This window comes from Quercus robur, chromosome 4, assembly GCF_932294415.1.
Source record: "Quercus robur chromosome 4, dhQueRobu3.1, whole genome shotgun sequence".
NCBI classification, from domain to species: Eukaryota; Viridiplantae; Streptophyta; class Magnoliopsida; order Fagales; family Fagaceae; genus Quercus; species Quercus robur.
Window position 1 is genome coordinate 50,510,816 of NC_065537.1, and position 24,005 is coordinate 50,534,820.

The 24,005-nt window shown below is 32.8% G+C and overlaps 2 protein-coding genes across 2 annotated transcripts; both read left to right on the plus strand.

Moving 5' to 3' along the window:
- Positions 1–1,760: 1,760 nt before the first annotated feature.
- On the plus strand, positions 1,761–3,162 carry LOC126722117 (uncharacterized). The gene is made up of 3 exons (XM_050425270.1): positions 1,761–1,964; positions 2,062–2,112; positions 2,317–3,162. The coding sequence occupies exons 1-3, from the start codon at positions 1,761–1,763 to the stop codon at positions 3,160–3,162; spliced, it is 1,101 nt and encodes a 366-aa protein (XP_050281227.1).
- A 3,968-nt stretch (positions 3,163–7,130) lies between these two features.
- On the plus strand, positions 7,131–10,589 carry LOC126722859 (serine/threonine-protein kinase D6PKL1-like). Its single transcript, XM_050426005.1, has 2 exons — positions 7,131–7,895; positions 9,522–10,589. Exons 1-2 carry the CDS (start codon positions 7,276–7,278, stop codon positions 10,321–10,323), a joined length of 1,422 nt encoding a protein of 473 aa, XP_050281962.1. The 5' UTR covers positions 7,131–7,275; the 3' UTR covers positions 10,324–10,589.
- Positions 10,590–24,005: the final 13,416 nt, after the last annotated feature.

Consider the following 24,005-nt stretch of genomic DNA (forward strand, 5'->3'; position numbering starts at 1 on the left):
TCCAACAACAAAAATTAAGCCCAAACAACACCCCAAAACAAACACAAGCACCAAAAAAAAAAAAAAAAAAAATCAAAGCCGGTTCTAATTAGATATCTACTTAGCCTAGGAGTAGGAAACACCCAACTTACCTCACACATATAATAAAAGGGGAAAAAAGAAGAGGATTTCTAAGCCATTCAAAAAAATAAATAAATAAAAGGAAGGAAACCTAACTTACAGCAAAACACAAAGAAGAGGAATTCGGCAGCCAGCGGTAGAAGCAAAGGTATCCCTCTCTCAAGTCTCATCTCATATTGAATCCTTGTTTGGGATGACTAACTTTTAATGATGTGTTGACACTTGACACTGTGACTTGTAAAGAAAACTTAAAAGAGAGCGCAGAGCAACTAAGCAACTAGCGTAGGGAGTCAACTAGTCAGGGACGCTGGGGCCTGGGAGCTTGGGGGCTAGGACGGAGAGACCTGAGACTCAAAGACAGAATATACTAGAGAGAAAGATTTAAAAGAGAGGTATAAATTTGATCCAAGACCCATCTTTGTCTTTAGCATTCTTTTATAAATGAAAAAGTTGCATCTAACAAACACAACACCACACGCAACTTCTTGCCATTGATGTTTTGTAATTTTTTTTTGGTAGTTTTGTCTTTAGCAATAGTGAATAGCCTGTGATGTTTTGTGATATTTTTTTTTTTTTGTAGTTTTGTCTTTAGTGTTTTTGTCTATCAGTTAGTGTCTTTTAAAACATAAAAATTGGATAAATAATTAAAGAAATTTATTGGTTAGTTGTTGAATGTTTGTGTGCATAGTATTTGTCTATTGTGTGTAATGATTGTAGGTTATTGACCATATAATAACATAATAATTTCAAATTATATTGTATTTGTAGATTATGAAAAAGTCAAATACCACATTTGATTTTTTCAAAGAAAAGTTTCAAATGATTTAGAAGCTAATACTAGTGGTGCAACATTACCAACCACTAATGTTAAGGAAAATCTTGATATCCCAATTGAGGAAAATCTCAACGTCCCAATTGAGGAAAATCTTGATGAACCTATTGAGGAAAATCATGATGTCCCTATTGAACAAAATTCTCAAACAAAATTTCAAAAGGTTGATATGAGTTTGTTGCAATTAGAACTTGATCCTGGATTGCGTAGACAACTATATACTTATCATGTTGATCAACGAGATGAGATCTGGCGACGTTACATTTAGTTGGGTCCATACCAGCCTCGTTTTAAAAAATTTTAAAAATCTGAGAAGGGTCAAAGCTTTCAAGGTTCTTGGTATGAAGATGATCACTTTAAGTCATGGCTTGAATATTCTCCTAAAAAAGATTCCGCTTTTTGTCTACCATGCTTTCTCTTTCATAAGCCAACTGTGCATGCCGAACAAAATGCATTCACAGTTAACGGATTTAAGAGTTGGAAGAAAGTTAGAAATGGTGAAAGTTGTTCTTTTAGTCTTCATATGGGGAAAGATCTTAACTCCACTCATAGAATTGCCCATAAAGCGTGTCTAGATTTGATGAACCAGTCTCAACACATAGACAGGGTAGTGAGCAATTTTACTTCAGAACAAATTGCAAATAATCAAGTACGATTGAAGGCTTCAATTGATGTTGTTCAACATCTTACCTTGCAAGCTATTGCTTTTAGAGGTTGAGATGAAAGCTTTACTTCAACCAATCGGGGAAACTTTCTTATGACATTGGATTTGATGGTGGGCTATAATAATAATAATATTGTTGAAATAATGGTAAAAGCTCCAAAAAATGCCACCTACACATCACCTCAGATTCAAAAAGAAATTCTACATGTTATTTCAACCAAAGTGAAGAAGGCAATTAGGGAAGAAATTGGTGATGCAAAGTTTTGCTTATTGGTTGATGAAGCTCGTGATGAGTCCATGAAAGAGCAAATGGCTGTGGTTTTAAGATATGTTGATATAAATGGCTTTGTACGAGAATGATTTTATGGGATTGTTCATGTTGATGACATTGCAACAGTAACCCTTAAAAAGGAGATATATTATTTGTTCTCTAATTATTGTTTAGATATCCAAAACATTCGGGGGCAAGGATATGATAGTGCAAGTAACATGCGGGGTGAGTGGAATGGATTACAAGCCTTGATTTTGAATGATTGTCCATATGCTTACTACATTCATTGTTTTGCACATCGCTTACAATTGGCATTAGTAGGAGCATCAAAAGCAGTTGTCCCTCTTAATAGATTTTTCACTAAATTGATTTTGGTTATCAATATATTCGTGCTTCATGCAAATGTATTGAGCAATTAAAAATTGCTAGAGCTTTTGGATTGCATATTTGATTGATATTGAAGAGCTTGAGACTGGGAAAGGACTTAATCAGATGGTCACTTTACAGCGACTTGGAGATACTCGTTGGGGTTCGCATTATAAATCGGTTTCTAACTTGATAAAGTTGTTTACTCCAACATATGAAGTTCTACTGAAAATTATGGATGAAGGAAATTCTTCACAAAAAGTAGAAGCAAAGTTCGCTTATGAGGTATTAATTTCATTTGAATTTGTCTTCATCTTGCATTTTGTTAATAAAACTATGGGGATCATGGATAAACTTTGTCAAGCTGTGCAAAACCAATCGCAAGACATTTTAAATGCTACGCATTTAGTTTCATCCATTAAAAAACTTATTCAACAATTTAGAGATGAGAAATGGGACGACTTACTAGCTACTGTGATATCATTTTGTAAGGAACGTGGTTTAGATGTCCCTGATATAAATGCTCATTATGTTGCAAGATTTGGTCTATCTCATCATCAACAAGAGGACTTTAGAAATGAGCATTATTATAAAGTAGATATTTTTAATGTAGGAATAGATTCTCAATTACAGGAACTAAATCATCGATTTAGTGAGCATGCCATGGAGTTACTTACGCTTAGCTCAGCTCTAGACCCTCGAGAGGCATATGAATCTTTTCGAGTCAGTGATATTTGTTCATTGGTAGATAATTTTTATCCAATAGACTTCACAGATGATGAAAATAATGATTTGAAAAAGAAACTTGATCTTTATAAGTATGATGTAGTTCAGCATTCAGGGTTCAAGAATTTGAAAAATATTTCTGAATTGTGCCAATGGATGATGAGAACTAGAAAATCAAAATAATATCCGCTTATTTATAGAGTGGTCAAGCTTCTGCTTACTCTTCCTGTTTCTACTGCAACTACATAGCGAACATTTTCAACTATGAATGTCATCAAAACTGACCTTCGCAACAAAATGGAAGATGAGTGTTTTTGTCAGATGCTATGATGTTATTCATTGAAATGGACATTGCTGCGACAATTAGTACGAATTCATCAAAGATGATTTCGAAGATTTAAAAAGACAACAAGTTCCATTTTCATAAATAACTGCATTGTAATATCTTAAAAAAACAATAATTTTGTGTATTTTTCTTTATTGATGGTTTATTAAATGAATGTTTATTTGGAGTTTCAAATTTTTTTTTTTTTTGTTTATACTTTTGCCCCCCTAATTCCAAGTCTTAACTTCGTTCCTACATTTACTGATGGTGGTGGTTGGAAGTTTTAACTGAACATGTATAATCTCTCCTCTATCTCAATGTTTCCTTTTCATGACCAAGGTTTACAAACCCGGACCGTTCATTGAATTGTAAAAGGGAGAGGTTCAAGATTTTTGAGGTCGAACCGAGGTCGAACCGTGATGACGTCATAATTAATTAAAGCCTAAATATAGATATTAAATTTATAAAACTAGCAAAATTGACAATATATCTATATATGTGAAGGAAATTTAATGATTTTCAAGCATATATTTAATAATTAAATAAGAAAATTAATAAAATAAAATAATAACCATAAAAACATTAAAATTTATGATTAATTTTTAAAGTAAAGTTCAATATCTTTGAAGGATTTTAATTATAATTTTTTTTTTATTCCTTGTAAGAGATGGATAATTTAATTAAGTAAAATAAAATTGTGTTAAGCTGTTTTTATAAAAAAAAAATGCTAAGCGGTTCACAGTTCTTGCCATCGGTTCGTGCGGTCCAACCCCGGTTTTAGGGGTTCACAAAATTAACAAAAAATCCGGTTCTTTATGCTTAAAAAACCGATTTTCATCCTGATTCTCGGTTTTCACGGTCCGACCTCTCGGTCCAGTCCGGGTCTGAAAACCTTGTTCATGACGAAAATCCATTCAACCCAATCAATGCTCTCTCTCTCTCTCTCTCTCTCTCTCTCTCTCTCTCTCTCTCTCTCTCTCTCTCTCTCTCTCTCTCTCTCTCTCTCTCTCTCTCTCTCTCTCTCTTAAAACTAAATCTGCTACAAATACCTTCTAACTCATTCAAATTGGGTTTCAAAAATATCAATTGATGCCACTTTGAATATATTGTGTGAGGGAGGCAGGGCAAGAGCTAGATCTAACCTCCCATAATGGTGGGTTTGTGGGGTTGGTTTGAATTGATTATGGTTGGATTGACTGGTTGCTGAATAAATTTTTGTGGTTGAATGAATTAAAAAAAAAATGAAAAACAAAAAATCAATAATTATTTTTTTAAAATAAAATTTTGTCTCTTTTTATTTTCAAAAATTTTAATTTTAAAAATTCTTACAAAACTACGTCGTTTAGGGATACTTGATGGCAATCTCACTATTAGAAATGAATGGAATGACGTTTTTGAAAAGAGTTAAAAGTTAAAGTACTTAATTGAATAAAATTAAAGCTACAAGTTTGAATTGAATTTTATGTAAAGATAAAGAAATGAAATTTGCAATTCATCCAATTTAATAAATTATAGATTTATATAACTTCTTAAATTAGTAGTTTCAATTTTATCTATGCACGACATGGATTTAATGTTAAAAGACTACATAATTCCCCAAAAAGATGGAGCCTACCAACTCACTTGGAGAGAGAGAGAGAGAGAGATTTAGGTAGAGTATCTTCTCTAGGGTTTTTAAAATCAAAATAATCAAATAACCAAAAAAAGGTCTAGTTCTTGATTTTTACCAGTTGAACCTGGGGTTTTTATGGTTTTATTGAACTGGTTAAGGGTCCGATTCTCCTTGAACTAGCCAATTCAATCTTGTATTTAAAACCATGATCTTCTCCCTCTCATGAGGATGGCCTCACATGTAGGATCCATGAGTAGAATTTATCCATAATATGACAGGAAAGAGTATACTCGATGGACCTAATAATTTCACAACTATTTTTTTCATCAATAATTCAATAGTTACAACAATAGGAAATGAGAGATTTGGATTGTAGACGTCTTCGTTGGAAACACCACTAATTGCTAGTTGAACTATAAGAATCTTGGAAAATTTTCAACTACTTTTATATATATATATATATATATATATATGATAATTAGGGGTGGGGAAATTTAACCCTACATGTCTTGAAGATATCAAGATGTGTCAATTAATTGAGCTACAAGATTCTTGGCGAACTTATATGCATATTATGGTAATAAAATAAACAACAATCTATAGGGTGTAACTGTCTCTTTTCACGAATTGAAGAATAGTGTTTTCCATGCTTTTGATGTGTAGTGCAACCCAAAATTGCTAATTAACATGAATATTTCTAAGGTCAATGAAATATTACATCAACATAGCATAAAATGGCTAACACTTACACCCTCCTAGTCTCGAGCTGCCCCCTGCACCACCCCCTTCCACCTTATTTCCCATGTTGCTTTCATTATCTCCCTCAATTCCTTCATATTAATTTCCACCACCGTCACCTCCCTCTTCTCCAACCATTACTACCATTACGTGACAATTACTACTATCAATGTTTTCGTTTATTTATTTATTTTTATTTATTTTTTATTTTTTTTTAAGTGTAATTAGGCATTATAAAATAAAATAAAATTAAGGACTTAACCAAACAACTGTATTTTTTTTCCCTTGACATGTTTCTACAATGTGCTTTTATTTAGATTTTATTGAACAATCAATTAAATTTTGAACCGCTCCAGAAAAAAGATCTATTTTCAAAATGAAAAATTGATAGGACATGATAAATAATGCTCACAATTAATAAACAACAATGATGAAAGATTCAGGACTATATATAACGCTTGGAGCCTAATCAAAAGGCGTGTTCGTTTGAACATCATGATAAAAGATACAAGTATAACCTTTTCCTTACAAGCCAATGCTTAAAATTATGAGTTTCCTGCTCTTATTTGCTAGTTAAATCCCCTGGCTATGCAAATTTTTCATGCAGTTCTTTCTTGTTAAGGACTGAATCATATACTTTTATTAAAACCTATTGTTCTAAACGGCAGGGTTGTTTTAGCCAAATGTTTTCGAAATTGCTAAAATAATCCTTTTAATCTTGGCTGGATGATATCCTCATGCCATGCCATATAATAGAGTAAGAGAAATAAAGTCAACAATTTCCAAAACGAAGATGATATGATAGTGACTTTTCCCTTATTCTTTTTCTGTTACTTGATGGTATGAATCATATGATAGTGATTTAATATAAATAAATATTGGAATAGAATTATTTATTGTCTACTTTTTATACTTCCAAAAAAAAATTCTATTATTTAATTCAAAATGAGTTCCAATAATACAAAATAAGGATAAAAAGGTAAATTGAAACTTGAAAATTCTATAAAATTAGGATAGAAAGATAAATTAAGGATATAAAGATAAATGGTGAAATTTAAAATCTAAAAATTATGACACATATTTGTACTTATATTACTAGCTGTTGTAACTTATAACTTAAAATAAATATATAAACATATAAGAAAAATAATATGTTTATAATATTTTTACAACATTTTCACAACGGATTCTAAATTGTATGTTGCTATTAGTTTTTTTTTTTTTTTTTAATATAAGTTATTAGTTGTTACAAGTAAGAAAAAAAAATAATGTAAATTGTAAATTTAAATTAAAATTAATAATAACTTATCATATATAATTTATTATGAAAATATTGTGAATATATAAAAGTTAGCCAATTTTACAATTAATTATTATCATTTCAAAAAAAAAAAAAAAAAAAACTTTATATGGAAAAATCCAATTAAAAATCATGCTATTGGGCCCTAATGGCACAAAATCCAGCCATGTGGTCCATTCCCTCCTTTCCAATTCCCACCCTTCAAAAACCGCTCCCTCTCATTCTCTCTTTTCAGTTTTCCCCCATTAACCATTTGCTCTCCTTACAAGGTGGCTCTCACCTCTCTTCTTCACCACCACCACCACCAACACCAACACCATCATGCAACCAAGCGTCGACGACCTCGCAGACGATTTCGACAACCTCAGCATCAACTCCACAGCCACCACTGCTATAGAAACAAAGCGTAGCACAAGCTCAGGTTCCGAAACAACCACATGGACAACCACAACCACAACCACCACCACCACCACCACCAGCATCGCTTCATCCTCCTCCAAGCCCCACGCGCCCTCCCACGACCCATGTTGGGACGCAATCAGACAAGTCAAATCCAAAAACGCCACCCTCTGCCTTGAAGACCTCCGCTTCGTCCGCCGCCTTGGCAGCGGCGACATAGGGAGCGTGTACCTCGTGGAGCTCAAGGGTGGTAGTGGCGGCGGCGGCGGCGGCGGTGGTGGTGAGTCCGGTGACAGAACTAAATGTATGTTTGCTGCAAAGGTGATGGACAAGAAAGAGTTGGTGGGAAGGAATAAAGATGGTAGGGCAAAGATTGAGAGAGACATATTGGAAATATTGGACCACCCTTTTTTGCCAACACTCTATGCTACGTTGGACACTCCTAGGTGGTCTTGCCTTTTGACTGAGTTCTGTCCTGGTGGTGACCTCCACGTGCTCCGTCAAAACCAACCGGACAAACGCTTCGGTGAGCCTGCTGTACGGTGCGTAAAGTTACTTAATATTCATATTATTTAAAATAATTAGTCTTATAGCTTAATTATACATTTTAGTATTTTTAATAAAAACGTTCAAGGTTCAAATTCTCTCTTCTAATTTTAACTATTGAATTCAAATAATTAAGAACTGTTATGTCTAGTGAGTTGTAACTCTAAAATTGAAGTTGGAAAGATTAAAAGTGTCATATATTATGCATGTAGGGTGGGATTGTGGCACTGCATTATGGTGAATGATGCAACTTTATATATAAGTGGGGGTCACCACCACTTTTTACAACTATTCATTGCTTATGGGCTCCATGAGTTTAATCTATGTCGTCTTGGACAGTGTTTGATTACGATCTCTTGTGGGTCTATCGTGCACTATATCATAATTTGATGGCACTTTCACGTATTGAATTTTATGCTTCAAAATATATGGCTTGGTTTACGCCAAGTTTTGGGGCTCCAGAAACATTTTATTGTGGATTGGAATGTGGGTTTGGATTTTCTAAGCTTTTTAGAGTAATTCAATTAATTTTTTGCTATCGAATTTACAAAAATGATTGACTATCATCATTTTTTAAATAAATAGGTTACAATTTATTGTCGAAATTCAAAACCTTCAAAATGAGAATTATTTTAAGAATTTTAAAGAATCTTAATCCACTATCATCAATCACCTCTTTTTAAGTGAGTGGATTAGCAAGCAGTTTCTTTAGGATCGAGAAGTCTAGAAATTCAGACAACATAATTGGCAATCTTCTTTTTTTTTGGTTAAAATAATTGGCAATCTTCACCAACTAATTTATGTTTCTTCTTTCAAGCCTCCCACTTTCTTGGAAATTCCTAATGATCAGCTTGAGTGACATTATTCAATTTTTTTGACACTTCCAAATTTATCATTATTGATTAGAGTGTTCTGTAATTTCCAGATCAAACAAACAAAAGATTTTTATAAGAAGTAATGATTATTACACATATTCTAGTATATATATATATATATATATATAATACACACAAGTTATAATTTTACAAATTAAGAAACTTGTGACTTTAATTCATTGTATTGAACTAACTTAAGTTGTATGTATTGTATACACTTTTTTCTTTCTTTTTATTTTTTATTTTTTTTTAGAAGATACTATTTATACATTTAACTGTGAGCATTAGTCCTTCTCAAAAAAAAAAAAAAATTATAAAAAAAAAAAAATCTGTGAGCATTAGTGGTTTTCCCTGAATAAAGTTTATTAAACTTGTTTAGATACAGTAGCAAAGATTTTCTCATTGTCCTTTGTCCCTAATTGATAATTCAACTTAATGACAGTAGTGACACAGTAATCCGGTGGACCCCCTCGTGCAAGATTCTAGTTATTCTGCTTCTTCTATTGCTCTCTAATTAGGAAAAATTCCACGCGATTTTGTCTCGCGTGTACCACTATCCCATCTTTTTTTGGTCAAACTATTCATATCTTGTGGACCACGCGTTACTTTGTAAGCATAGCTCAATTATGAGGTGGACTATATATTGTACTTTTATCTTTTTTTTTTTTTTTGGAGAGTGTAATTCACGCACTAATGTTGTGTATTGGAATGAGGTTTTGATGCGAGAGTTTCTATTGGGTGTTACAGGTTCTATGCCTCAGAAGTTGTGGTTGCTCTAGAATATCTACACATGATGGGGATTGTCTACCGGGATCTCAAGCCTGAAAATGTACTTGTAAGATCCGACGGTCACATAATGCTAACAGATTTTGATCTATCACTAAAAGGAGATAATTCAACATCATCAGCTCAAGTTGTGTCGGATCAAAATCCACCAATCACCACAAGTCCATCTAATGAATACCATAATGACCCGCCTCAATTTGCCAACTCATCATGCATTCTACCCAACTGTATGGTACCAGCTGTCTCGTGCTTTCACCCGAAACGAAAGAGAAGGAAGCGATCCAGCCATCGTGGAACCCTTGAGATTGTGGCGGAGCCAATCGACGTCCGATCGATGTCGTTTGTTGGGACCCACGAGTACTTGGCACCGGAGATTGTATCAGGAGAAGGCCATGGCAATGCAGTGGATTGGTGGACACTAGGTGTTTTCATATTTGAAATGTTCTATGGTGTGACACCCTTTAAGGGTCTTGACCATGAGGTAACCCTAGCAAATATTGTGGCTCGAGCCTTAGAATTCCCCAAGGAACCAACTGTTCCAAGCCCAGCTAAGGACTTGATGACCCAACTTTTGATCAAGGATCCCACAAGACGAATGGGGTCCACAATGGGTGCAACAGCAATTAAGCACCATCAATTTTTTGATGGGGTTAATTGGGCATTACTAAGATGTACAAAGCCACCCTACATTCCACGTCCGGTCAATTACCGGGACACTGTCCGAGCTGATAAGGGTGCAGACAATTCGGTAGAGTATTACTAGCAAGGATGGGACTTCAATGACAAAGTTGCAAAGTTTCATACACAAACTATTGATTCACATGATTCTCAATTCAAAGCTTTTCAAGGAAAGCATGCCTTGGATACCATATTTGAGAGTAAGACCCACCTGTTTCTCTTCGTTTTATATACTTACTTTTTATTTGGTATATTTTTTGAACATATTTTTGGACCTGTGGGCCTGCCAAGTTAGTTGCCCAGATAAATTAAGTTATCAAATATAATACACAAATTTCCTTGTTTAGGGTACATGATACACGCGTCCATTCTCTATACAACACAATCTTCTGTTCATGTAGAGAAAAACTCCAATTTTACATGCATTGTCCATTTGATATATAAACTATTAGTCTTGATCTTGTATAATTTTACAATTATTGAAATGTATGTTTGTATATTTTTATATACACATATGTATAGAAATATATATGTGAAAATCAACGAACACAATAATAGATGTTGTAGGCTTGTAGCCATTACAAACTACTTTATGAAAAATAAATAAATAAATAAAATAATTTATTCTCATAGATTCCTATTAAACTACACCAACATGGTGTAAACTTAATCGATTTCTCATATATTCCTGTTTGGGGGAAATATACTTTCCACCCTAGCTAATCTATGAGATCAATTCTAAGTTAAAATCTCTAAACTATGAGGTTAGTTGTATTGTTATAGCCTGTCCAATTCCTATTATAATTAAATTAAAAATTCATATTCTTGTCATATGAAAACAATAGGAAAATATTAAATTAATATTTTAATAGGTTTATGTCTCTAATTTAAAATTTATGGAGACAATATTTATGACTCTATAGTTTATATAGTTTAAATGGTATCATACAATGATACAATTACCTTTGTTTTCTTTACTTTTATTCACAAAACCTTTTACAAAATATAAATTGTCATTCTTGATTACAAAAGTCGACTATCAGTTCCACGTTATGATGAGAAAATAGCATGTTATCAACTACACTCCCAAACCGTGGTGGAGCTAGAAAATTGTCTTTGAGGCATCACAGTTAACCTTATTCTTTTAGATATAATTTTATACATTATATATTAAAAATTATTATATATCTAAAAAGAATAATCATTACAAAACTATACGCATAACAAAATTTTGTAAGTCATTGACGTCATTTATATTTAAAATCTTATGTTTTCAAATATATTAAAATCTTATAAAAGTAAGCAAGCATGTATTTACAAATCACATTTCTAATACTCAATGATTTATAAGTTCCATGAATATGATATGAAACAATAGTCAATAGACTATTAGACTGAGGTTATGATTAAATCAATTATAAATGAAAACACATAATCAAAACAATTGAAAACTAAATGAAAAACTAAATTTCATAATAGGAATGGAACCAAGGTTGGAGAGATATTATTATATTTTATACACACAAAATACATTTATACTAAATTTATAACATGCGTTTATCATCACTTAACATATATATTGGAGGATTATATCTTAATTTTTTTGGGGTTATTATCTATAAATATGTTAACACTTCTAAGAATATAAACATTTAAAATATTTTGATGGGGCCAAGCGGAATTTTTCTTATGGATTATATCTAAATATAATTATATATATATATATATATATTATAATATAAAATTGATAATTTTTAAAACTTGGGGGGAGGAGGGGGGGGACTTCGGTCTCTAGTGAGAGAAATTATTAAGTCCACTGGAAGGATTGCTGAAGTGGTCCTCCTAGTCTTTTTAACCAATAAAATGCTGTTATTTATGCAAATGTGACATCACATAATATTTTTTATTTTTAATTCGTGTGTTGATTAGGAATCTGACTAACACATTTGCATGAGTGTTAGTATTTCATTGGTTGGGAAGACCACTTTAGCAGTCCTCCTGATAGATCTAATAATTTCTCTTCTAGTGGCTCCACCAATACTCCAAAAATTATGTAATTACCTAAGTTATTGTCAATCTGTCATCGGTCATTAACTACACATGAAAAATGCATGGTAATGAAATCACCATGACAAATCACACTATTTTTGTTATTACATTATTATTTTTTCATTACATAATTAAGTTGGTAAATGGGAAAATTTTATTATGACTATGAAGTTGAGGCTTTGAGATATTAGAAACATGTTTTGAGATATTGGAGAAAACTATTAGACTCTGAATTTGATAAATATGAGATCTAAAAGATATAGGGTTTGTTTGATAACGTTGTTCTAATAACGTTATTTAAGTGTTGTGAAAATATGTGTGAGTGAAAAAGTGTTATGGAAATACGTGATGTGTTGTTTAAAGAACGAAAACTGTTGTTTAAACAATACTAACAAACAAGCCCTATAATTTACATCATCCAATAAAAAGTTTCCATGTTAGCACTTTACTTAAAAGTCAATACATCTTCTAATAAATAATCTAAAATCCCAAAATCTCATATACATCTTCTCATAAATAATCTAAAGTCCCAAAGTCGCATTATCTTCTTAGAGTAAAGAAGCACCCAACCTCCAATCCTTCACACACGCCACTATTAAAATTTCTATCAAAGGATCCCCATTCAAGAGATCTATATGCCAATAACACCTCATGATTAAATCCCATTAAAACCGTCTATTCATGGCCAAAAACAACATTAAAGGATCTACATCAACATGCCCATAAAGCACAACAATTCACAATAGCTTCGTCCAAACACTAAATTCCATTATTACCATTAATAACCACTTTACTCCTCTCATCTCATTTACTTTTGAATCTAGAAATCCCGCAAACCCAGGTCCTTCCACCACACCACAATTTGTTTCTACCTCACATATTACACAAACTTTAACCTTTCTCAATTCTTAACATCCACGTGCGAACTGTTGTTGGTCGGTAAAGAACTTTCAACTTTGTCTAGATTGACAGTGAACACATAGAACAGTGGTAGAGTTAGAAATTTATTTTTGGGAGTCCAAACATAAAATTAGACAACTAATTTTTTTTTTTTTTTTTTACCTACATATTACAAAATTTCTAATTTTTCTCAATTCTTAACATCCACATGTGTATCAGTTTCATAAAATAAAAAATGGAGTTATCCGTGTTTGTGTGTTAATGTTATTGGTCGGTAAGGAACTTTCAAACCCAGTTAGGTTGGTAGTGAACGCATAGAGCAGTGGCAGAGGCTTGAACCCCAATTATTGCTCCCACTCTGACAAGAACATATACTTGTGAAGTGACCATCACGTCAAAATTGCGTAGTAATTACGCTATTCATTTTGATTGCAACTCCTTTGTAAGAATTCTTTACTTTTTTTATTTATAAAAAATTATATATATATATATATATATATTACGTTTAGTTACTGAATTTTAAATTTGCAAATGTGGTTAACAATAGATATAACTAGGGGTGTTCACCAAACCGCATAAACCACACAAACCGCACCAAAACCGCTCGCAAAATGGTATAACCGCACCGCACTGCACCCTTTTTATATATTAATATATTTTATTTATTTATAATATTAAATATATTATTAATAGTTTAATAACCTTAGTTTTCAATATATATATATATATATATATATATATTGTTTGATAATCCTATCAAGTGTTGACTAGGAAAGCCAACTCAAAATAAAGAAAAACTAGCTCAATAGTTTAAAATTTGGCCAAAAACAAAGGGAAAAAAATTAGTTTTGGACTGGGTAGGAAAAGCCCAAAATTTGAAAAATATACTAACTTCATACTGTTCAAACCACATCTTATACATAGCACCGCACATATGACAACAAAAATGAAGTGCGGTGCGATTATGGTTTTCGTTAAACTCTAAACTGCACCACACCGCACATGTGACTGCAAAAATAAGATGCGGTGCAGTTATGATTTTAGTTAAACCGCACCGCAAAGTGCGGTGCTAAAAATGGCCAAAAACCGCACCGCACCGCACCTCAAACACCCCTAGATATAACAAATCTCAACCATATAGCCATACAAAATAAAAAAATTCTCGACTGATTTAAATTACCACCAAATGTTTTCTATTTTTTTAATATTTTAAGAATTAATTGTTTTCTAATTCTAATGAAAAGATTCAATTTTTTTTTTTTTAAATATTGACATGGCAGAATGTGAACCATATGTATTACATCATCGATAAAAGTGGACTAATTCTTAGAATTTAATGTTCATATTTATTAAAAAAAAAAAACCTAATTATTCTATTAATAACAATCACTTCTTTTGATACATTAGATAATTTTAAAATTTTTTTTTAAAAAAAAAGTGTGTGAACTTTTACCCTTGAACGTGTAACATAGTACAAAGTTTTTTCTTTCTTTCTTTCTTTTTTTTTTTTTTTTTTTTTTAATATAAATTTTCTCTTTAGCATTTCCCTTTAAAAATTAAATATTGTGTTGTATAGAGAATAGACGTGCATTTACTACACTTAAATGTTGTGGTCATATTGTTGGACACAATTCTTAATCACCATTGCCTAAACTAATCTCCATCGCTGTCCATCGCTGTCTTGTAACGATTATAGTCGACAAATATTGTTGTCAAAGTTGTTACACTCATATCTTACTCATGAGTCATGACACATTGGATGAGTAATTTGTTGATAAAAGATGGTACAACTCAAGCGTTGCCTGAATTGGGTGTTATTTTGGGGGTATTTTCTTAAAATCACACAATCTGAGAGCTATTGATAAAATCTTACGTGTTATTAAGGAATCTTGTGGTATTTTTGAAGTAATCCATAAATTTTATAAGAGATGAAACCAAGGTTCAGCTTTATGATTCCTTTGATGCTATTTGTTTTGACCAAGGAAATTTATTTCTACATTCTAAACAATAAATTTCAAAGTCCATAGATCCATATTCAATTATTCATCTTCATTTTCATTATGAAAACCCTTTATTTCTCTTTCCATCATGGAGTGTTGAAATATTTCGTTTTTTGTTTTCACGAAATACATTCACACCTTATATGAAGCATCATCAACAAAAATAACAAAATGTCTATTAGACTATTATCACCTAAGGGTCTCAACGTTAATCGAATTGCACACATCATAATAAACCAAATTTAAACCATTGTGCTTTTTAGTAAAGGATTTATGAGATGACGCTTGATGCTGTTTGTAGGAATAATTATATCTAGCAAATAAGTTTTTCAACAAAAAATTAATCTAAATACGCATTTAGTCTAAATCAAGATAGGGCAAATAGTGAAAATTAGGAACTGTTCTTTAACTTGAACATGAAAAATACATTCTTTGTGTTATATAACTCCCCAAAATTGCAGGTTTGGCAAGAGCAGATGAAGTTCAACTACTTGTTAAAGCTAAAGTAAAATGGTGCGCAAGTGAATATTTATCCATCCTATACCTACTTTTAAGTGCTATGTTTTAATGGGGTATAAAGGTGATGTTCTTTGAATTTTTTTGTAGGAATTAAGTGGACAATAGGGATCACTTATTCTTTAAATGTGGTTTTTCAACTATGGTGAAAAACCATAGGATGGATAAATATTCACCTGCGCACCATTCAGATTTTATTTTTTATTTTTTCTGTTGTAATTTTTTTTCCTGTGCTTTGTGGAGTACAAAGATGTTGGTATATGTTATTTTTCGAGTTTGTGTGCTCTCTCTCAATTTTTGTTTATGCTATCTACTTCATAGTAATGAATTTATGAGGGTTGTGATTATTTTTTTAGCTACTGAATTCTTAGGTTTTTGATACATTGCTGTAATGCTTGGTATAGTCCTGTCCTGTGTTGGGTTTTTAAATAATAATAAATATCTCATTCATTAAAAAATAAAAAATAAAATAACATGGTGAGAAGATGGCAATTCTTAAAGTCAAAATTTTTTTTCTTCTTATAGGTAGAAAATCAAATATATTCAAAGATAAGTTTATATAAACAGGATAAGTAGGGTTTTGTCATGAATTATATTGATGGACAAAAAAAATATTGATGGACAAAACCTGGGATGCACGGACGCGGCATCCAGCCCAGCGCACCCGCGTCCGACGCGGCGGGACGCGGCAACGCGGGAGGGACGCCGCAGACCGCGCGTCCGTGCCGCGTCCCGCCACGTGTCAGCCCCGAATCGGGCCGACGCGGGCCGACGCGGCTGAAATCGGCACCGACGCGACCCAAATCGGGCCGACTCGGTCCGTATCGGCCGTATCGGTAAATATCGGCCGGCGACCGATACGGCCGAAACATGCCGGAATCGGTAGAAACAGGCCAAAATCGGCCGTGAAAATTGCCGGAGAGGCCGAAATTTCGGCCTCAGATGCGTTTCTTGCCTTATTCTTTCTTTGTTTTGTGAATCAAGTATATTAATGTGTTTTTTAAGAATATTTTAATAGTAAAAATATATAGAAAATATAAATAAAATTATTTTTAATAATTTTTTAATCGCCGAGTCCCGCCGCACCCACACCCTACTTTTTCAAAAATTGCCGAGTCCCGCACCCGCACCCACACCCGCACTTGAGTCCCGAAACGCACCCGCGCTTCATAGGACAAAACTTAGTACAATTTTATATGTGTAGGATATTACATTTCTCAATTATATTCAAACACATATATGCAACTTACCAATAACACATACAATATTATCTTTATCAATGAAAATTAAATCTGGTCTAGTTATGTGTGTTCAACTATTCATTGATAAAGCCGTTTGAAATTTTGGGTGTGCTTCTTGAAATTGCTATAACGAGTAGAGAGAGTGAATCACATTGATGATTTAGAAGCAGTTAAGAACAACCTTTGAAACACATATTGCATATCATAGATGTTCTGGGTGAGTTTGGTTCAGCTATTGAAACTGAGCCTTTTCCAAAAAGTGGAGTTTTCAAAAAGTGTATAATGAAAAAGTGTTTTTTCAAAAAACTGAGTGTTTAGTAAAATCTGTTAAAAATTACTTTTTGAAAAAGCTGAGTGCTTGGCTAGCATTTATAAAAGTAGCGGTTTGAGTGATAAATTATCAAAAATGACAATGTATATGTAAAGTATTGTGAAAATACTTTCTAATTTTTTTTTTTAATAAAACTTTCTAAAAAATTATTTTAAAAAGAACTTTCAAAGTTTTTTAAAAAATTATTTTTTTTCACCAATATTAACTAATACTGACCTATCACTTAGGCTCCGCTTGGGAGTTCATAAGGGAAGGGAATAGAATGATCATAAGAGAATGGAAAAGAATGGAATGGAATGGAATGTATTTAAGTAAGGGAAAGGAATGTAAAAGAATGGAATGGAATGGAATGTATTTAAGTAACCTTGATTGGATGTTTTAGAATAAAGGAATAGAAAAGAATGAAAATGAATGAAATGTAAGTAATCTTGTTTGGAAGTAACATGGAAGGAATAGAATGGAATCATTTTATGACAATATTACTATTAGACCCCTATTTTAAAATAAAGAATTGAATATACAGGGGTATTTTGGGAGTTTTAGTAAAAAAATCATTAAATCTAATTTCATTTCCTCCCATTCCTCCCAATTTCGGGGGGAATGAAAATTTGAGGTTTTAAGGGAATAGAGAGGAATGAGTGTTTCCTCCTACGCATTCCATTCCCTCTTACTTAAACTCCCAAACAAGGGAATGATCTTTCCATTCCTTCCATTAAAACTCCCAAACAAGGGAAGGGAAGAATATTCTAAAATGATTCTTTTCATTCCTTTCCATTCCATTCCATTCTCTCCTCCCAAGCGGAGCCTTAGGCTCCGTTTGGGAGTTCATAAGGGAAGGGAATGGAATGGAATAAAATGATCATAAGGGAATGGAAAGGAACGGAATGGAATGGAATGTATTTAAGCAAGAGAAAGGAATGGAAAAGAATGGAATGGAATGGAATTAAGTAACCTTGATTGGATGTTTTAAAATGAAGGAATGGAAAGGAATGGAATATAAGTAATTTTGTTTGGGAGCAACATGGAGGGAATGGAATGGATTCATTTTATAACAATATTACTATTAGACCCTTATTTTAAAATAAATAATTGAATATTCAGGGGTATTTTGGGAGTTTTAGTAAAAAAATCATTAAACCTAATTCCATTCCCTTCTATTCCTCCCAATTTCGGGGGGAATGAAAATTTGAGGTTTTAAGGGAATAGAGAGGAATGAGTGTTCCCTCCTACTCATTCCATTCCCTTCTACTTAAACTCCCAAACAAGGAAATGGACTTTCCATTCCCTCCATTAAAACTCCCAAACAAGGGGAATGGAAGAATATTCTAAAATTATTCTTTTTATTCCTTTCCATTCCATTCCATTCCCTCCTCTCAAACGAGGCCTTAAGATTTATTGTGAAAATATTGTTATAGCATTTCTCAATTTTAATTTCTCATTCTTTATTTTATTTTCCCTTATTTCTTTATTTTTTTTTCATCCATATTTCCTTCTTCTTTTTTCTTTTTTTTCCCTTTTTTTTTCTCCTCCACACACATACCCTTCTCTCTCTTTTTTTTTTTTTTTCCTTTCTTTCCCCTTTTTTCCCTACCACTTCCTCCAGAACATTCCACTTTTTTTTTTTTTCTTTTTTCCTTTTTCCCCTTTTTCCCTTACCACTTCCTCCAAAACATTCCCCTTTTTTTCCCCCCTTTTTCCCTACCACCTCCAGAACGTTCCCACTTTTCTTTTTCTTTTCTTTTTCCTTATTTCCCCTTTTTCCCAACCACTTCTTCCAGAACGTTCCAGTTGCCGCAGAGCTCTCTTTTTTCTTTTTCTTTTTAACAGTTCGAAAGCTACAAGGAAGAGAGAAGATGATGATGATGATGAAGAAGATGATTGAAACATAAGGAAATCCCTCATCTCTCTCCTTAATTCTCAGATCTCTTAAGTTTCTACCACCATTGGGTTTGTATTTGATTTTGATTTTGGGTTTGGGTTATGGGTTTTTAGTTGATGGTTTAATTTTGAGTTGATTTTCTGTGGATTTTGGGTTTGATTTTGAGTTGGGTTTGGGATGAGTTTTCCAATGGGTTTTAAGTTGATTGTAAGTTGTTTTGTGTTGATTTTGAGTTATTTTTGGTTTGGTTTTGTTGATTTTGTGTTTGGATTATCAAATGTTGAAATGGGTTTTGTTGATTGTGGTGGTAGACTAGTAATAGTTGGGTGGTGCTGTGTTAATGGCGGCTTCAGGAATTTTGTTTAGGGGGTTCATTAAATTATTTTAATTAAAAAAAAAATTAGAATATATCGAGTTACCAACAAAAAAAAAAATTAGTACATGAAGTTTTACAATTTCCTTCTACAAGTATTCAAATTTTGAATTATGAGTATCTATTGCTAATGTGAGTAGGTATGAGCCTACAATCATTTTATTTTGTTAAGTTTATCTAACATTTTATTTTTATATAGTTTTTATTATCTATTTGGTATTGTTTTTATAAAAATATTTTAAACTAAACTCATTGATTTTGTATTAATTATTGACGCACACAACCACACTCATTCATACATAAAATTATACACTAATGTCTACTTAACTAATCAAATGCTTGGACAATCTCTAATTTTAAGATTTTTTTTTCTTAAATTTTACTAACTTTATAACAAAGAGTTATTATAACATGATAACAATAGACACACATGTAACAAACCATCTCTATTTCCTAATTATTAAATTATATAAATTTATATTATATTTATATTGTACACACAAACATCCATACACATCATAATTCACACAAATAACATTATAACAAAAAGTAGTGCACACAATCAATATTAGACATACTCGTACATATAATATAAATTTATAAAAAATAGTGACACTTACAATTTACAAACACTTGCTCTTTATTCTTAGAGTTGAAAATACTTATAATAAAGGTGCGCAAAATTTAAGTCAGGGTATGCAAAAATATTTTTTTTTTAAATTATAGTATTAAACTAAAATATATATATAATTTTTTTTTTTTGTGAACCCCCTGAGAATAATGTAGCATCGCCCCTGTGCTGTGTTTGTAGTAGCACGGAGAGGGTAGAGCAGAGAGAAGAGATGAGATGAATGAGGAACATGCATGAGAACTGAGGACATGAGTATGATTTATTGAAGGATAATTTGGTAATTTCTCGAAAAGTCCAACGGATAGTTGATCAATGCACATGGATGTTTTCTAAAATGGACCTCAAAGCTCCTTTATGGTTTGCGCGTTCTCAGCCTTGGCCCAAAACGTAACTTTTTATTAAAAAGGTGCATTTTATAACTCACCAAATGGGCTTTGGATATTTGTTTTTTTTTTTTAAACAGACTTTTTGGGTTGAAAATGTTGAAACAAACAGGCACAGAGAGTCACTTTGAGTTTGATCTCCTCTGTCTAAACTGCCCTTTTGCAAAAGCTCTATGGGTGGGGTCAGACCTGAGTGTCAAAACAGAAGCTTTGCAACTTTGCAACATACTCCATTGGATAGCCACTTGGCTGAAGCAAATGAAGTTGTCAACCTATGCTTTGAAACAACCATGGTAGTGACCTCGTGGACCATATGGACCAGCAAGAACCAGCTGCTCTCTCCATTGGATAGCCACTTGGCTGAAGCAAGTGAAATCATTAAGTGAAGTCAACCCATGCTTTGAAACAATCATGGTAGTGACCTCATAGACCATATGGACCTGCAAGAACCAGATGCTCTTTGAAGGTAAAGTCACTCATCTTACAGAAGCTCTAATGTCTAATGTCTACTGAACATTTAATTAACATGAATAGCAGAGCTTGTAATCAAGAGAACTACTCACTACTCTACAACAAAGGAAGGGATAAGTTCTGCAGCGTATCCATTAAAAAAAAAAAAAAAAAAACCAGATTCCTACAAACTAGGAAGTCTTTATCCTTGCAGCAGGACAGAGGAGAAGGGGAATGAAATGAGGCAGCATAGCATTCCAGTTGAAGAACAAAGAAGTCAGAAAAATCATGGAAGACTGCCAAACCAGACGAGTCCACAGCAAAATCTAGGCCACACTCTTAAGCTAGAAATACAAAAAGGTATCTTCCAAGCAAAGGGACAAGGCTATCAAAGAGCAGTGATCCTAACAAAGCAAAAACAAGTCCAAACTCGCTTGGACAAGGATACAATGCTAAATGAAGTTTTGAAACAAAGGAAGGAAGAAGGATACAAATTTGTAAGCTTTGTTGTAGAACCTTAGATCGTGGGACATCCAAATCTATCTCCGTGAAATATTTCTATTGAGGTATTAAAAAAATATAACGATTAGGAATTGAAACCACAACCAAAAGTATTGCATGGGATTATAAAATTGTGACAAGCAATTTCTCTGGAACAGTTTTCCTCCAAACTATCTCGCAGGTGAACTTTATCCAGGTCTGTCCATTATTAAGCAAAACATATGACAATCATGAGACTAAAAGTGCAGCTTTGGGAATCTGACTATGGCATCCCACAACAAACACAGAGTTTTGCACGGTATCATCCTCATTTGGAAACAATATCATATCTGACCTCACTAAGCTCTGCACCTTCACTTATACCACTTCATGGTCAGTGTGTGTCACCACCAGCACCTCCCTATAGCCACTGTCAGCAGCACTTTCTAGAACAGTGGCCACCGCATACCTTTATAGCACCATTTACCACAATGGTACACTAAATTCCTGTCGCAACTGCCAGCTTGTAGTTTGCAATTGCTGCCCCCAACAACCCATCTACTGGCAGCCCTTCAAATTGTATACTATTACTTATTTTTAAGTATCAGCAGTTATTGGCATGGTTTCATTGTAACATAAGTGTATGGTGGATTTCATTGGCATTTTATTGCTCAAAAATTTAAGCACTGTTTCACTCATTAGTTAAGTATTAATTCATGTCTCAGAAATACTTCTCTGGGCTAAATTATCAAAATAATCAGTACTCAAAACTTCAGCCATCCAAGATCAGCAGTCTCAAGTATCAACATCCAACGAGTATGGCAAATTAGCAGACCATGCCAGCATCTCAAGAACATCGCAAATTGAAAAGACAAAATCCATACAAAAAATTTTAACACAGAATACCAAGTTAATCCGTAAGATTTTAGCATGGTTATCAATCTCCGTGTCTTAAATGGGAAACACCCAAAAATGACAGCCTGTGGAGACAAACTCTTAAGTTCTACAAAGTCCTGAACTGGAGAAATCTTGAAACAAAAGTAACTTGATATCCTAATTCCTCAATCAAAGAGACTGAAGCCCATATCCTGCAAAAAGTAAAAAAAGAAAAGAAGTCAGATTAAAATGGGATTAATTATATACGCCGGCTTGCTTTTTTTTTTGGTAAGTACCCAAAAAAAAAAAGGCCATTAGGGTAAAGGTAACATCTCTAAAGAAACAAAGTTCATGCCCTTATGTGAAATAGTCTAGTCTAAAGAGAGGACATGGATTTGTCACCCATCCACTTTGAATTTTGTCTCATTTGGCCACACAATCTAATTTCAACCATATTCTTGATGCTCTGATTTGACCAATTTTAGCCCTTGAATTTGAATTTAGCATGTTGTCTAATGTTAATACCTAAATGTGGCACCACAGCTACACATGGCTCCTAAAATTGATACACATGTACATGTAAGGAAACACTTGAACAAAAAATGATAAGCACAAAAATAAATATCATAATTGGAATATATGTAATCCCCTAGTCCCTAAAAGAAAATACTTGCAAAATAATTATATGAATTGAGAGGTTTGGAAAATTTATTTGGATGGAAGGGGGGAAGAAGAAACCAAATCCGACAAGTAAATTTAGAAGGTTATGTTAATTAATCAAGGTTATTAAATTTTGTTGTAGAATGCTTACATCATCTGATTCCTCTTTCTCTTCCACCTTTTCCTCTTTCTTTGCCTCAGCTGCAGCAGGAGCAGCAGCTGCACCAACACCACCCCCGGTTACGACAACTGCAACAGCACCGCCACCACCAGAAGGCACAGATGCCAATTTCTCTCTTCCAGATGCAATAAGCTCAGTTATATAAATTTTGTAAGTCATTGACGTCATTTATATTTAAAATAATTTTTATAAATCTTTTTATATCTTATGTTTTCAGATAAATTAAAATCTTAAAAAAGTAAGCAAGCGTGTATTTACAAATCACATTTCTAATACTCAATGATTCATAAGTTACATGAATATGACATGAAACAATATTCAATAGACCATTAGACTGAGATTACAATTAAATCAATTATAAATGAAAACACATGATCAAAACAATTGAAAACTAAATAAAAAATTAAATTTCATTATAGGAATGGAACCAAGGTTGGAGAGATACTATTATATTTTATACACACAAAATACATTTATACTAAATTTATAACATGTGTTTATCATCACTTAACATATATATTGGAGGATTATATCTTAATTTTTTTGGGGTATTATCTATAAATATGCTAACACTTTTAACAATATAAACATTTAAAATATTTTGATGGGGGCCAAGCGGGAATTTTTCTTATGGATTATATCTAAATATAATTATATATATTATAATATAAAATTGATAATTTTGAAAACTTGGGTGGGGGGGGGGGGGGTCATACTCCTGTCTCTAGTGGGAGAAATTATTAAGTCTACCGGAAGGATTGCCGAAGTGATCCACTGGTTTTTTAACCAATAAAATGCTACTATTTATGCAAATGTG

Excerpts from the sequence above, each read along its gene's own strand:
- LOC126722117 (XM_050425270.1), top strand. The coding sequence starts at position 1,761 with ATGGTAAAAGCTCCAAAAAATGCCACCTACACATCACCTCAGATTCAA. Across the intron at positions 1,965-2,061 it reads ATGTTGATATAAATGGCTTT|ATATCCAAAACATTCGGGGG; the intron begins GTACGAGAATGA and ends ATTATTGTTTAG. Across the intron at positions 2,113-2,316 it reads TAGTGCAAGTAACATGCGGG|AGCTTTTGGATTGCATATTT; the intron begins GTGAGTGGAATG and ends AAAAATTGCTAG.
- LOC126722859 (XM_050426005.1), top strand. The coding sequence starts at position 7,276 with ATGCAACCAAGCGTCGACGACCTCGCAGACGATTTCGACAACCTCAGC. Across the intron at positions 7,896-9,521 it reads TTCGGTGAGCCTGCTGTACG|GTTCTATGCCTCAGAAGTTG; the intron begins GTGCGTAAAGTT and ends TGGGTGTTACAG.